At 41.8% G+C, this 16,587-nt stretch overlaps 1 protein-coding gene across 2 annotated transcripts in view; it reads left to right on the top strand.

Moving 5' to 3' along the window:
- REPS2 (RALBP1 associated Eps domain containing 2) overlaps positions 1-16,587 on the top strand; it is a 105,798-nt gene that overhangs the window by 84,083 nt on the left and 5,128 nt on the right. For both annotated transcript variants that reach the window (XM_075775969.1, XM_075775959.1), the window contains exons 15-17: positions 10,464-10,547; positions 13,130-13,275; positions 15,374-15,479. In XM_075775969.1, coding sequence (XP_075632084.1) covers positions 10,464-10,547; positions 13,130-13,275; positions 15,374-15,479 — 336 coding nt within the window. The remainder of the gene's footprint in view (positions 1-10,463; positions 10,548-13,129; positions 13,276-15,373; positions 15,480-16,587) is intronic.

Genomic DNA, 16,587 nt, shown 5'->3' with positions numbered 1-16,587 from the left:
GGACTTGCCAGAGCGTGATGGCTCCAGGCACTGCAAGCCCTCTCGCTGCCACTGGGAAAAGCAGTAAATATAACAAATCCTACTCTTAAGGAAAAAAAAACCCCTCATTGTTTTCAAGCAAGGTTCTGCTAATTGTTCGTTTTATTGTCCCGTGATTTGCGTTCCCTTAGCAAGGCAGTGAGGAAAGATGTTAATTTATTTATGATGCCCCGCAGCCTTCTCACCACATCACAAATCCTGAACCAACTGCTCATCCTACACTGGGCCATGCAGAATACAGGCCCTTTCTAAAACAATAACCACAAGAAGATTCTCATGTGAAATTCTTGATCCAATCCCCTCCAATACAAAAGTCTGTTTTCTGAAAGAAAAAACAAAGTGGCTTCCGTGTCTACTCAGTAATGAATATATAGAACTGATGCTTTGCTTACATGCATCACTTACATTTATTTCATTTATTTCTGATGATTTTTAAAGATATTTAATCAAATACCTCATCAAAATATTCTTGTTCTGATGTCTAGCAAAAATGTACATAAAACCAGTTCACCAGTTCTTGAAAACATAATAGACTTCACGCTTGTCACATTCTGTTTATTTTATCTCCAAGCATGCCTTTCTGTGATAAAGGTAACAGACGGTAGGGAAGTATGTGTGATGGAGTTATAATTCAGCTGAGCTGACCTTTAAGAATAGCATGTAAGCAATAGTAAGCATATGGATTACATTAGTCCAGTGGGGCCCTTGCTTTAAAGAGCACGAAGAAATTGGAGGGAAGGATCTGCTTTCAAAACTGAGGCAGGATCAAGCACTGAAGAAAAGCTGTGATGCTGAAATGACACATTCAGCTTTTTCCTGTTTCAGGATTTACCAAACTCTTCTTAAATTTCTGTTTTAACTTATTTTTCAGCAATGTTACTGAAAATCCTTTTTTTATTGCCGGAACATTTTGCTATATGCCGCAGTTAAGCACTGGGAATGACAAACGTAGCTTGGAAATGAAGCAAACCCCACATATTTCAGGTGGCTCTGCACCATATAAGTGTGCTCGTGGTGTGATTATTTTGGCTCGACTTTGGAAATCAGTTGATGGAGGAGGAGAGGGAAATCATTTCTTCTGAGGGTTACAGTTTTCTATGGATGGCTGAGAAGCAGCCTGGACCAGTTGGCTCTTTAGAGTGAGATTAAGGGGCTCATGGGATGTAAAGGCCAAAGTGCATAAAAGAGAGGTACCAAGGGGTAGGTATTACATTTCAGTGGAGCAGAAGTCCTCCTGTGAGCTTAATCAATAGCAATATAGAAATGGCATCTTGACCTTGGTCCTGGGTTGCTGTTGGTTTTAGTAGAATTTGTTTCAACCTTTAGGAAAACATTATTTTTCCTGTCAGAACCTCCAAGGTAATCAAGCTTGGTAAGTAACTGAAACACTGGTTATTCAGAGTGTGCCAAACGTCTCTAGCTGTATCACAAACTTATGTCCACATCCAACTCTGCCTCCATAGTGCAGTCAGCTGAGCAACCAGGGAGAGGGATCGTATCCCTGGGTCAGTGTAGCACAAGGTAAAACTCAGAGCTAATATTGCTGTGGCCTTGACTCCGGAGCTCAGTGGATGCACAGGCTTACCATGAGAGACTCGAGTCTTAGGATCCTGCGAGGATTTGGCTGGTTTATGGGGAAATAGCAGCGGGGCTGGCTTGTCTGCCCTGGGTTGCTGCTGCCAGCCCATGCCGTTCCACACCTCTGATGGGTGGACACCTTTACAGGTGTGGTTGCATCTCTTCTTACCTCTACGATGAGTTTTAGGGTTGGTGGATAAACTCTGCGTTTCTTTTTTACTGATGGCCTCTAAAAGGCTATGGTAGCTCCATCTCCTTGGGATTTTTCTCCATTGCCAAAGTCAGCGTTGTATTGGCTTTGTATCAGTCCACAAACTGTACCCAAGTTTTCCTCAGAGCTTTCACCAGTCATTTCTCCGATGCAGTGGTGCTTTCATCTGAGGTCCCTATGGTGACTTTAAATAAATTTAATAAATAAAGATGGACCACAGACAAGTTTACGTAATGTGGATACACCATTATCTCCAATTTATGATCTTTTAACCCAAATTCTAACCCATACCTCTCTGCACTGCATGCCATTTTGAATCAATATTTCCAGTAAGATGTTGTGAAATGCAGTATGAAATGCTTTATTAGAATCCTCATTTCATGTTACTTTCCTATTGAAAGTAATTCAAGTTTTGCATAATTCTATACAGGGCACTTGGAAAGATGATCTATAGAAACAGGCTTATACAAAGACTAGTTTTGTTTTGGATAATATGTTATTTTGAAGTGTTTTCCTTTTACTACTGTGCATATGCCTGTGTGTAACTTCACTGACACCTTCTGTAGTCCCTAGTAGCACATCTCACATTTAGCAAGTCTGCATTAGCTGCTTGGATTTCAGGATAATTTTATCTGTATCAGTTTCCCTATTTCTTCGGACCATAAACATTTAATATGCTGCAAGCTATTGTACAGACTTCGGACACTGGCAATGCCTTACTTCTCTTGCTCACTTCACATGATATGCTATAGTTACGGCTTTTCCACTCTTTTTTTAAGGGTTTTTTTTTTTAAGTTTCTAAAAGTTCTTGGGGTTTTTTGTGTCGTCCTCCCCCCACCGCAAGTGATAGTGTATGGCACAGATAACGTGCAGCTTGTTGCACGTTGAAATATCTACTGTGTTTTTTTCTGGTCTTGTAGAGGACTGGATTAAGTGGCTCGGGTAATTTTTCCTGATCCTTTGTTTCTAACTTAATGGTAAACATAAGTCATCAAGGAGAAAGGGCATAAAGATGGCCCCAAGACTTTTGTGCAGACCCAGTGCTGTATGTAGAAAATTTGTGTAACTCGGAGGCAGTAAGAATCACGATAGAAAGGCAACAGCATATGTAGCTGATTTGCAGTGCTACAAATTTCAGATAGAAAATAACTTTGGGTGCTCATGAATAACATTCCACTGGAACTAAACATGTGTATGCACATCTCAGAAGCCTCTGTTGTTATTTTTTTAATGGAAAACAAAATACTACTTTATTACTGTTGGCTTTTAAGCCTACAGAAGTCATTTACCACAGCTGCTTACTGTGGGAGATTTAGTAGCATATTTATGCTAATAGGAATTACAGATGAACAGTGAAGAGCAAATATAACTTTAGGATTTTATCCAACATCAGCTCACTATCTGCAGCATTGCCCAATTAGATCAATGTTCCTTTATTTAAATTACTCTATTTCGGTACCTTCCTGTCCAGTAATGAAGGCGTATCTTCAGTCCTGCCTGTGCTATGTAAGGGGATTTGAAAACAGTGGGACTGGAAGAAAACCCTGTATATCTTGGCTGAAAAAGCTGATGTCCCTAGACTCTTTTCCCAGAGTCTAAACTTTAAGCCTGTTGGTTTTGTAAATTCACACTGGTTTGTGCTGGACTTTTATTTCTGGAGACCTTGGGAGCTGTTTTTCTCACTGGTCCCATGCTGGCAGTTTTGACAGGCGCTGAAAAAATTACGGATGAAGGCAAAGTGTTCAAGTGAAGTGGAGTAGGTAGGCAGCTGTTAACGTTATCAAATTGAAGTGTCAAAGAATCATAGAATGGTTTGGGTTGGAAGGGACCTTAAAGTGTCCTGACTACACTGCAGCTCTAAAGATTAAAGTCTCACTGTTACATGAGCTCAAGAGTTAGGCTGTCAGTTTAGTGGCCATCGTTACTGTTAGATGTTATTGATTTGGTGAAATCATGGAAACAAAGTGCTGTGAGGGATGATGGGTGGGTCACCCTACCCAGTCACAGGCACCTGGTGTTGTTGGAAAGCGAAGATATTATTCTTTTTAACATATCGAATGTTCTGCTCTCCAAACGTTACGTGATACTTTCTAATTCCTTGAAGCTTTTTGGCTATTCATCATCCAGAATTGCAAGTGAAAACTGTGACCCAGTTCAAGAAGTTGTCTCTACTAACATGCCTCCATGTTCTGCTGAATCCACGGAGAGCCATGAGCATGGGGTAGGCTCACTGACCTGCAGTGCCAAGGCCAAGCAGGGGGGGAAGGGCTCCCGTCCATGCTGCTGAGACCTCTTGATGGCCTCCTGCAAGCTCCATGCTGGGAGCTGCTCCAGGGGTCCTCCTATGGCCAACATCTTTTGGTAAAACCGATATACATGGAGGATGAGGTAGGGTTTGCTGATGTCTGTTACGGGTTCTTTGGAGAAAATGTTCAGCCAGCTGAGGTGCCACCTTAATCTGTGAAATTATGTGAGGAATTTCAAGTGCTGGGAGGACACTTGGAGTTTTACAGGAAGGAACTTTTTTGTTATAGAAGTAAAAATTACAAAAAAAAGGATGAAGATTTTGCTTTTGGCAGCATGCTTTTCGTATACGTGATGATATTCTCCCAGACAACCATTTTATATTTAACCAAAGGAATACTTTTTTAACTTGCATTTACAACCACTGTGCGAGAAGAGGGTGGGTTTTTTTATCAACTCCACAGTTTTGGTTGTGGAATAACATATGTTGTATAATCAGTGCAATAGGTACTGAAGAAGCCTGTAACTGTGATAAAACTGAAAGTCTTCTGTAACATGTAAGATGTTGCCATCTGCCACTTTAATATAATACAAGTGGATTATCTTCCTCTCATGAAAATTATATATTAAATCTAAAACGGCCAGACAAAATAAATTACAGTTTAAGAAGTGGTGGAAAGTACCACAGTTAAAATTGAATTTGGGGAGTAGTTGATGGATGCCATAAAATCCTTTCTAAAGAGGTTTCTGGAAGAGTCGAAGAAGGGCGAGTATCTTAATTAGAATGTGTCATAATGATTTTTTTAATTTGGTTCACATTTATTGTAAAAACAACAACAAAAAAGCTGAGAATCCAATGCCTGTTTCTCCAGTGGAATGCACATACCCCTTTCTAGCTTACGTTAATCTGGTTTTGTGGAAATGGAGTATTAACACAGATTGTTAATGCTTCCATCTGGGTCCTATTCTTTCCTTGCGAATGGGCTCAACATTGCAGCAATTTGTTTGTATTTACTGCCTATTTCCTCAACCTTATCAGCAGCCCTCACATAGCTCGGGGAAAGAAAAAGCTTATCAAAACTTCAGGGCTGCACAGCACTAAGAAAGCAGGCAGGAGATGAAGACCCTGGCAGCTTGTTGCATTTGCATCCCTATGGGTTTTCTTCCATCCTATCATTTTCAGTTTCTGTAACAAGCACTAAAAAGAATTGATGATTCGGTGTGGGATGCACAAGACTTGCAGAAACTGGAATTGAGACATCTTGACTTCTTAGATATTGGCATTAAGCGCAAAAATATGAATGTTTAGAAAGGAGCAAAATACCTCTTAAATGAACTTACGTAGACATGATAGAAGATTGCAATGGGTACATACTGAGCGTTAAGCATATTTAGTATCCTACTTTTTCTTACAGATAAGCTGTTCTCAATACTTTTTTGCAAAGCTAAGCAGTGGCACTGTATAGGTAATGATTACGGGCTATTCCAATGAATGAACAGAGATAATTTCATTTCTGTGAGTAGTGCCATTGACTGCAATGGGACTGTTTCCATGGGTGGAGTTAGCCGGAGCAGAAATGTAGGCGAGACTGAATTGTGGGAAAGATTGAATATATACTTCACCTCTTGCAAAAAGGCACTCGGGTAACGGAAATATGAAAGCTCCACGTACACCTTCCGTTCTGGAAGATCAGTTATGGATTGTCTTGAAAAGTGGGTGTGAAATCTACATATAATCCAGCATGACAAAGCAAAAGAACTGGAAATGTAAGTGAGGAACCAGTTGTTAAGGTAATGCATTCTCTTACAGTTATGAAAATTTTTCATCTGAGGCTTTTGAAGCACTTAATGCTTAAGTGAGTATTACATATTCTTGTAGAAAGGTCCTGTTAAGTATCGTCACATGGAGCAGTGAGGAGAGTATGAATGGCTGGTCAAGGATCATGCGATGAAATAATGAGCATTTGCGATTCCTAATGCTCTCCTTAACGATGAGGAATTATCTGTCCTGATGTTCAATATTGGCCGTAGGCCACAGGTTGATCTCTGGCCATGGCTGTTGTACAGAAACTTTGTTGCCCAGTTTTATCTGGTGCCTGGAAGAATGAGGAGGGTATGGCTTTTCCTAGAAAATGTGAGGCTGTGCTCATATTGTGGGGAGACTGTGCGGGGAAAAAAGAGGTGCTGCCTGTTAGTAATGGACTTTGGTCTTTGCAAAGATAAGCTCTTCAGGAGATTCAGAATAGGACACTGTCTTGCTCTTTTCTGTGGTTGCTTACTCTTCTTCCCAAAATCAAGAAGCTCTTAGGCCTGGTCTGCAAAGTCTCGTTTGCACTGCTGGTAATGCACATCAGCAGGATTTTCTTTGCCCAGCTACTATGACCCTGGATATGGACCCAGCCACAGCAGTGCTTCCTGTGTCAGTAGCTTACTCCATTGTGTGGGCATGAATGAGGTGCACTTTTACACTCCTGTCACTGAATTTTCGTTTGGAAGACCATGTTGCATATAATGTATAATCTCTCAGTTCTATAAACCAGTGGTGAAGAATTTTAAACCCTAATATAATGGTGAGAAGTTTCAAAAATGTGGGAAAACTTGAAGACATTTATTGCTCTGATGGAGGGATGCAGTTTATTGCTGTGTTTCTGAATGAGAAATGAGTTGCCCAAAGACTGTACTAAACATGATATAAAAACAATGAAGAACTAAAGGGAACCCACCTCAGCTGCTCCTGGTGGATCACCTTTGCCTTACACTCCAGTGTAGGAGCCTGGACTGGAGTATCCTGGAGTCAGTCTCGCTCTGCCCATCACCTGAAGGCTGCAAGGACTGGCTTTCACCCCACGTCCAAGTCAGTGAAGGAAGGGAAATCTGAAGAATCCCTCTGCCAAAAGAAAAAGCAGGAGTTATTTTTTCTTTAAAGACCATGTGGGACCAGTGTGGGGGGAGACACCAGCCTTTGCAAACGTATTCGTAAAGCCTCTCAGGCCTTGCCTAGAGGACTTAGCTGAATCAGGAAACCATCTTTGCATTGATGCACGTTGCAGTTAAACAAAAGATTTTGCCTGGGTTAAATGCTGTCACTCCCCAAACAAAATCCCCTGCAACAGCATATCGATTTTTGTATGCCTGGGCAGTTGTGTTGGAGGCACATCGCTCTGAGGAATGGAGATCTCTCGTAGAGGAGAACTTGCAGCTCTGCCAGCAGATCATGAATGCGTAGAGCCAGGTTCTGCATGAGAGGGAAGGGGACGCTCCAAAGAGCCGAGGCTTACCCACCCACCCTGCGGGGCAGGCTCCGTCTGCAGGCTCTGAATAATGCAGACAGCTATTTCTGGGTGCTCTCCTCCAAGCAAACCGCTCAGAAATGGCCTGTCCCGCATGCCACTAGGTGGCACTTTAGGGACATGTCAGTTACTTGGTTTTATTCCTGATGCATGAGCTGAACTACCAGAACGCGTTCTTTTTAAAATTTTTTTCTTTTTTCATTTTTTTCTTTTTCTTTTTTCTTTTTTCCTTTTTCTTTTTTCTTTTTTTCTTGTTTCCCTTTTTTTTTTCTTTTTTTTTTGGGGGGGGGGGGGGGGAAATGTAACCGTTTATTTATTTTTACCACCTGGCTGCTCCAGCCAGCGCCTGTCCCTCTGGCTGCTGAGCTTTGCCACTCTCACGTCCTGGCAGTGGAGAGGAGCGGCCAGCCTGGTGGCCCAACCTCAGCCAGTGGGTACGGCTGACAGCCACATCACAACACTCAGCTAGGAAAAAGTGTATCTTGCATTGCTAGGAACTGTGATATCGAAATGTTGGAAATTTTGAAATCTTACCATTTTTGGCATCAGCACTCCAATTTATATTTGCTTCTTCTAGAACACTAAGTTTACCCTTTTTTCCCTTTTCAGTTTAAAACGGTATTCTCCTGCAATGAGACCATTTAAAAAAAGGGGGTTTCTGCAGAACTTTGGGGTTTTTTCTTTTTCTTTTTTTCTTTTTTTTCCTTTCTTTTCCCTCCAGGTCCTTTGTCTTACTGTGATGTCAATTTTCCTGCTTATTTTCAATTGACATTTTAGGGTACCAGTTTATTTAGTTACTTCTACGCTGTTTGAACACATTCGTTCCTGAAAGGCTGCATTTTATCTATGCATAAATAACATGGGGTTGGTCTGCTTTCATTCTCTGGAATAAGTTACTGTATTCTTGCTTTTGATAGAAGATTTAACATAGACTCCAACAAGAGTGTGAGCATCAGAAACTGCCTGCCCAGCCAGGTTAGGGCAGTACCTATGCTCCCTGTCCAAGAAAAGTCATTAAGAGCTGGCTCTCGTATACCTCTGTCATTCCTCTGCATTGTGCAGCAAGGCTATAGTTTATAGTGTACATATTGCTTGGTGCTCTGAAAGACTATGTTTACTCTTGCTGCCCCTAAATGAATGATTTGTCAAAGTCTTGTGGTTTGGGCCCAAATTTTATTGCACGTTTCTGTTGGGTATTTGAGCTTTGCTGTCCCCAAATCATTCATGAAAGCCTCATGGGCTTTGCGAGGCTACTGTTACCAGTGCTTAGAGTCTTCATTTCTTTCAAATATATAAAAAGTGGTTGTAGAAGTCAGGGAGGTTATGGGCTATTCAGCTTGCTGATAAAGAAATGCTCTGTTGCATTAAATGGACTTTTAATGGTCTTTTGATTTTTGTAGACAGAAAAAGAGATTGCCTTTTTCCATTTCACTCTCCTATTTGTACCAGAAATCTACAGTTATAGAAGCAGCACTTCCAGCCATGAAAAGCTTTCCAGAATTAAAAATGTTAGTATGCAATAGTTATTAAAATCCAAATATTTACAATATTAATACTCAAATAATACTTGAAAATTACAGGGTGGGTTTGTTTTGTTTTTTAACCATCAGATAACAGTACAGATGTAGCCCACTTAGGAGAGGGGAAGGAGAGAAATCTTGTCAGCCAAAACACGTTTTTCTCCTCTCCAGAGGAATTTCACATGTGTTTTAAAAAAAGATCTCAAATCTCCCTCCTCTGTGCACATGTTTGCCATCATATGGTTGGAGAACAGCAGTAACCTGGCAGAACCACTTTCGCCCTGCAGCTTTCTGTACGGCTCTTATGGTGTGTGCTATGGAAGAAATGGAAATGGTATGAAAAAGTTCCTTTTTTTTAAATATACCAAATTCTGTGCTTCCTGTCATTTTTGTTTAACTTATGGTTAAGCTTGAGCTTGATGAGCCTATGCAGAAACCTCTTGCCAACAGTGAGTTAGGTTCTTTAGTGTATAACAGGCTATTATTGTTATTATTATTATTATGGCTAAAATCCTGGCTCCTTTAAAGCTTGAGGTTTGCCTTGAACTTGGTTTTAAACGCAAGCTTTCACCTGTGTAGAAACAAGCCTTTTTTTGAGGAGAGAGCAGGATGGTGGGTTGCCTCTCCTACCCGGGTGGGCATTGTCAACGTGGCTCCAGCTTGGCAGAATTTGGGAAAGAGGAGAAGAGAGGCTGTCTGCCAGTGCCAGGTGCCCTCAGCCTCCTGCTCCTGCCTGCCTTCCCCCATCTTGGAGAGCCAGCCTGTACCTTCTGGACAGAAAACAGCCACACCGTGTTTGTACCGTGTTTGCTGCCCGGGGACAGGCAGCTCCAAATCCTGCCGCCCTCCCTTAGCTGATGTGCTGTGCCCTGTCCTGGGGAAGCAAATTGAAAGATGCGGGAAGATTTCAGGAGAGGCAAAGCAAGGGATTAACCCCCTGTTTTAATTTGGTGCTTGGTCAGATGTGCCGGGGGGAGGTGGTTTGTTTTGCCGAAGTGTGGACCTGTGTGGTGAGCGTTCAGCTTGGTTTCCGTTTGAAACATGAGGAGGGAGGAGGCAAGATTTATTTGGCTTCTTTTATGAGTTGTGTTTTCAGTAACTTCACTGGAATTTTTGGTATAATTCAGACTTTCTCACTCCAGCCTTGCAAACTTCAAAGACAGAGGCTTACTCCAATGAATTTTCATCGGTTTCAGGAGATAATAAGGTGACAGGGCGCATCCAAGATCTTTCTAGCTTTTATCCACCTCCCTCAGTCTTTCTCTGAGTATTTAGGCTGTAAGGGTAACTCTAGAAGAAATTCTGAGTATTAGGTCATTTACGTTCAGAGACATGGTTCCTAACACTTAACAGAAAATCTTTTCTCTTGTTTTCTTAGCACAATAAAATGCAAGAAAAGGGTTTCATTAAAAATCTGCAGAAGACATGTGCCATCCATTCAGCTGTCACCCTAGATCTCCATTTCCCCTACTGCTGAATTGTTAAAGTAACTTTTCTGTGTAACATTTCCTTTCATTGACTTTATTGTATGTGACTGCTAGTCGTTTTCTGGGTGTAGCAATGACTGATTTGTTGTTGCAGACAGAGCAACCATCTGAGGTTGAATTACATCCTCAGATGAATAGACCTCCGTCACAGGCAGAAGAAAACAGTTCAGCAAAAAAGGTGAGAGCTGCATGCGTTGTACCATTGTGGAGTGATTTGCCTTCATCAACAAATGTGGTTGTTTTAAGTTTTAAAGCAATTAAACAGAGGGTTAAGGTTACGTTTTCACATGTTTACCTTCTCTGGAGGTCAAGACGCTAGAGAAAACCGGGATCGCGTGTGACATCAGCTCAGATAAATCATTAAGAAAGCTCTTAGTACATACACATTGATGCACGTGCTTTAAGAGAGGCAGCTTGCCATTTGTTTCAAATCAATAGGGGCTTGTGGAGCCTTAGGGAAGACAAACAAGACCCCTGTCTCGCTGTAATTCTTCCAAATTGTGGTGCGCTTCTTGCTTCCAGTTATTGAGGATTCGGTTTTGATGTAAACGCACCTGTTTGCTAGAGGTCAGGATCTGCCACTAAATGTACATAGTCTGAGACAGATTTGCTCGAGATGTGCAGTTTCTGATATGTTTTTGTACAAACATATCATTTGTATAAGGTAAGCACCGAAATTGCAGTGGCACTCCTCAGAGGGCCTTGCTTAGGAATGGAGTGGCCCACTCCTGGTTATGTTCCCACCGCCTCCTTCCACCAGCCCCAGCCAGAACAGGTTTTGATGGGGGGCAAATGCAGATCGTCCTCCCTCCAGCCCCTCCTGCAGCCAGGGAGAACCTGCAAGACCTTTGCTCAGCCCAACCAAGAACTGTTGACAAATGCTGTATGTAGTATGTACCTTGCCCAGGGAGCATCATCCCACTTCTTACCCTAAGGGGAGGCACAGACAAATGTCCGCTGTCATTCCCCATATGTGATAGGGCTTTCCAGGCAGAGTCCTTGCTCCGCTTGTGCTCACTGTATGCTACTACTAGCCTGGTCTTGCTTCTTCCTTGCTCCACTTTGCAGCTCTGCTGGGGAAATGAAATCCTTGTGGTCCACCTACTTCATGCTCACCCTCATCCCACCTGGATACCTAGAATACAGAGAAGCTCCGGGCTGTGGGGTGCAGGAGGCAGGTTGTGGGTGCGGTGCTGACCCACCTTCCAAAGCCTGGTGCAACAGCAGCCAGACAAAGAGCCCCTGCGGAGGGCTCTGCTTTTAGATATTGGATCATTTCTTCCAGCACTGCATTTGAAATGGAAAAGGGATTTATCCTATGGGTTTGGTAGGTTTTTGGCAGTTCAAGGTAGACTGGGATTGTGCATTTGGCATCCCACCAGTTTATAGTTGTAGAAGGCATACGCAAGTTCCTCACTTGCCCGTACATTGTGTGTTTGCGGGGAGCTGTGCATGTGCATAGGATTTCAGAGCATGGTATTATCTCTGCAGTGCTGATGTGCTGACATCCTGATCAAAAGATCTCATAATATTTTTAGATCTTTTTTTTTTCAGTAATGCCAGAACTCTTTTTTAATTTTGAAACCCCTTGTTTCCTTATAATTCTAATTCCTCTAATAATTGTAATCCCTCTAATACTAATTATTGATGGTCTTATGTTGGTTTCATTCTGTATCACTCGTAGTCTCTTCTGCCGAGTCAGGCTGCTTCCTACAGTGTTTCTTGGTTTTTTTTCTAATGATTGCTGGGTCATTAAATGCTTCCTCATTTAATTTTTTTTCTTTATTTTATTAACATTTGGCTAAAACGTCATAAGGAAGATAGTCTGGCCCAGTAAAATGTGCACTGTGCAAGTGATAATAAAATTTGTCTCTGGTCTTGACTGTGACACTAAATGTATAACCTTTGTCAAGTGACTTCATCTTTTTGAGTCTTAGCTTTCTCATTCATGAAACGGAACAGTAATAGTTACATCCCTTGTAAGAGAGATCTGATAATAAAATACACTGGAAAGGATATATTTATGTTTCACATTTAAAACAGCTTTAAGTCATTAAAACTACTTCTCATTGCAAAAGAAAGGATGTCTTAATATAAAATAATGAAAACGCTTACCATTAAAGGCATAAAAATCCAAGACACTGTTTTACCTACAAACTAGACTTATCTCTCCGATGTAACTTATCAAGAGAAGTAACTGTCCTTCTACACTTCCAACATCTTAATTTTGCATGGATAATTTTATACATGTGTCTTTCTAAGCTATTTTCAGTGTTGCTTCAAGTAAGAGAGGAGGGGAGGAGAAGGGAGAGATTCTGTGCCAGATGGGTGAGGTAGTAAGTTGGGATGCAAGTGATTGATTATTGATTTTTACCAACTGAGCATGATTAAAAATAAATCTTGTTTTGGTTTTAATGCTTCTGGGTTAACTAGGGGCTAGTCTTTGTATTTATACTGCTCCCTCCGCTCCCCAAATGCGCACAGAGCTATACAATCCAGTTCTGAAGAGCCTGTCATCCAGATGAAGACAAAACGCCAGTATAATCATTTCATTCATTAAGGGGTTGCAGGAGTTATTGTTCCTTTTTTTCAAAGTCAGAAACCTGAGAGGCTATTACCAAATTTGAATTAAGCTCTCTACCTCCTTAAATTATGAAATCTTTGGCCAGCTGTCAGCAATTTCAGTGTCACAAGTATTCCCCAGCCTAATGACGGGACACACATGGCCTGACTTAATGTTGCTGTGCTTCTCCCTTGCAGGAGGTTGTTCTCTCTCAGCCGCCCTCCAAACCCACCCGCAGGAAGCTCCGGACAGAGGCGCAGGGGCTGGAGACCCCCGAGCTTTCTCCCACTATAAATGTGACTTCTTCCCTGCCAGCAGTCAAGCCTCACCTCCCAGTCCAAAAGTAAAAACCTGTGCCAAGCATGCCAAACCGCACCGTGAGATCTGATGTAGCAGGGTTTGCTCTTTGCATAATTTTGTGCTTAGTAGTTCTGGTTTTGAGAATGCTTCACAAGGTACGGGTCTCTGAAATCTACGTCTGTCTTCTCAAAGGCAGATGAAGTCTGTAGTGACTGTGTAAGTTGGAAATATTTGATTGATAGCCTCTTCAGAGGTGTCCTACCTCTGTATCTGGTAGACATGTCTGAAGAGCAAGCCTAGCTGTTCAACCAGCATCTCTAACACAACTCCTTTTAGCTCTGCGGGTGTGTGTTTTTGCCTTGCACGTAGCTTCTGGAACTTTGCTTATTCACGTGGACAGACATGACCAGATAACTGCCTAGGAAACTGAGTCATGAAATGCTTGATGTTGGTCATATCCTTAGGGTAGTTCTTCATCGCAAGGTGGGTTAGAAATGAGCTCACCACTGGTATGAGCCGAGCCATAGACCACTTGTGATAATTCGGTAATTGCCAAACCCAGCATGTGTTGTTTGCTGTCATAAATATAGCTGTTGAAGCTGTCAGCAAGAAAGACTTGTAGGGATTTCACTATATGCTTATTTATTAGCAGTGGAGAAGGGGCTGTACGAATGGTAAGTGAAGGCACTGTAAGCCCTGTTTGGTCTATACGTCTCCCTCAACTGAAACAGTGCGCGCACGTTATAGTCCACCTTCACCCGAAGCCTTGCGAAGACATCTCGTTCAGTCTGAAACAAAACCGAGCTGCCTAAATCAGCTGAGCAGTTCTTGGCAAACTGTTTATCAGTAGACTGAATCTGTGCTGCGTAAGTGGAGATTAGAATAAGTAATAAGACTCGTAGGATGCCCTTAAAGTGCTATTTTGTGCTTTGGGAGTGCATATTCCGTAGTGGTTCGAAGAAAGATAACAGCATTTGTTAGCATCTCAACTTAATCCTGTTTTGTCTATATCTTTCCTAAAATGTTTAAATGACCACGGAGGTATATCGCCCTGGTTTTTATTTTTCCTATCATTATTACTTTATAGCCTATGGAGAGTAGTTTGAAGCAAAATATTGAAGCAGAAAACTGACAGTTTACTGGGAAACAGCAGCATAAAGACCTGCCTGCGCTGTGAAACGCGTTGCGTTGCAAAGATCAGTGCCATCAGCTCTGTTAAGAGAAAAGAGCTAACGGGGACTGTGTACCACTATGGACCTTATTTAAACAGGGCATCTGTTTTAGATCAAATTGGTCATAAGGACCTCTCGATGCCTCATGTAAAACTTTAAAATAATCCATTTGGAAAAGGGCTTGGATATTCAGCCAGTATTTTCTTTCCTTTTTCCTGTTGTTACCTCTGTTTCTTGGAATAGGTTGGTCCCTATGTACAGAGTTGTCTCTTTTTGTACCTGCCTGCCTAACTGTAATTTCCTCCACATCAGTTACCATGGGCTATAGAGCAATAATAATAATAATAGGAGAGAAATCTTTTGTATATCTTTTATTTAAGTAGCGAAAGAGATGAGGAAAGTCTGTAAGCCATCTACCTGTTGCTGTTTGTGACATCAGGTGGTTTTGGTGGAAATGACTGCTTTGAATGAAATAAAGATTAATTTCTGAAGTAAAGAAACATCAGAATCAGCAGTACCCCAAAAAATCTGAGACTGCATTGTCATGCAAATGTCCTTTCTTTCCACATAGAATGATTTTTGTATTTTGTTAACCACTCCTCAGTCTTTCAACTCTACAAGTGTCTGAAAACAGCTAAAGCAAAGATGCTGCAATAAGCACAGCTATGCAGGGATTATTCATAAATTGAATCAGACTGCAATGATTTTGAAATAATTGAGACAGCCTAAAATGTTTGTGTCATTCAGGTTAACAAGTGCGACCATTTTACTTTCAAGTAGTCTACCTGATTCAGCCATCTCTTTTCCATGTTACATTTTCCTTCTCTTGAATCTGTAGTTTGTACCTTGTCTTTGAAGTGTAGTCCAGTGTGTGTAGAGCACAGAAACACAAAATGGATAGCTGGTCTTCTCACATCAGCCACTGTTGAGGCTCTTAATTGAAATGTTTTCTATTTATCTGTCTGGCAGACAGTCTTCCAAGCAGAAAAGGGCTATTCAGACCGCTATACGGAAAAACAAAGAAACCAATGCTGTGCTCGCCAGGTTGAACAGTGAGCTCCAGCAGCAGCTGAAGGTAAGGAATGCATTGAAAATCGGTGACAAAGCTCCCTGCAATCAGTTACGTGTCACCTCCAGCAGAGAATCTTGTTCATCCTCTCAGATGAAACCTTCTGCATTATTTCCTGCTTTCTGGAAGGGAATAACTGTACTGTATGTGTGGGTAGGATGAGGCTTTCTGGCAAAAGTTACAACCTATGGGCCTACAGCTCCACTGGCAGTTAGTCTAAAGGGTGAACTTTGTCTTTCTGAGAAGTTTGATAGTGTGATGTTGTCACCCAGTGCAGAAGAGCAACTCAAGCGTAGCTTGCTTGTCTTCTGATCAGTTGTGCTACGTAACTGTCTCATGGAGGCAGGCATTTGGTATACGTGGACTCGCTAAACTGTGCTTTATGTGAACATCTAGCACTGATTTTTAATGTCTGATGACTTTTCTTTTAACGTGTTCTCAAGGGGCTATTTTCTTACATATATCAGCTCTGGGTTTTTTTCTGTGGTCTCAGTCCAAAGGTAGTGCAGACTTTAGTTTTTCATCTACTACAGCTTTTTCTTCCTTGCATATTATGAACACGCTTGTCTGGAAAGGGAGGTGAACCCCCAGTTACACTTTGTCTTCAGTCGAGGTGAAAGTTTGATTCCATGTTAACATAATTTCTTAACTGGCTTTCAAGGATCTCCCAAGTGAAATTCAGGGTGGATGCGCTATACTGAAATCATAGCAAAATGTAGGACAGCGATTGAAATAAGAACGGAGATGAAAGCTTTTACTGACAGCACATTGCCATCATTCCTTGGCTCAGGTCTTATCTGCTTCCATGCACTATCTTCAGCGTGCTTAAACTCCCCAACCTTCACAAAACAGGCCAGTGCTGTTATCTGTATTTTACAGTAGGGTGAAGGAAGCACGTAAAGACAGAGAGATTTGCCTGAGTTCACACAAGTGCAGAAAGCTAGATTTGTCCTTCAAGTCGTATTGCTGCCTGGAAGCTTTCTGATGGAGCAGGGCCTTGATATTTTTATGGGGAGCAGAAGACTCGACAGGTACCCCTCAGGCGTGTTGAGTTTGCACCGAGGCGTGGGGAGTGTTCAAGTGTGCTCCCGGGCTGGGGTACCACATCTTGGAG

The sequence above is a fragment of the Balearica regulorum genome, chromosome 1, assembly GCF_011004875.1.
Source record: "Balearica regulorum gibbericeps isolate bBalReg1 chromosome 1, bBalReg1.pri, whole genome shotgun sequence".
Classification (NCBI taxonomy): domain Eukaryota; kingdom Metazoa; phylum Chordata; class Aves; order Gruiformes; family Gruidae; genus Balearica; species Balearica regulorum.
The sequence above is the reverse complement of the archived record's forward strand: the minus strand, read 5'-3'. Positions and strand labels throughout refer to the sequence as shown.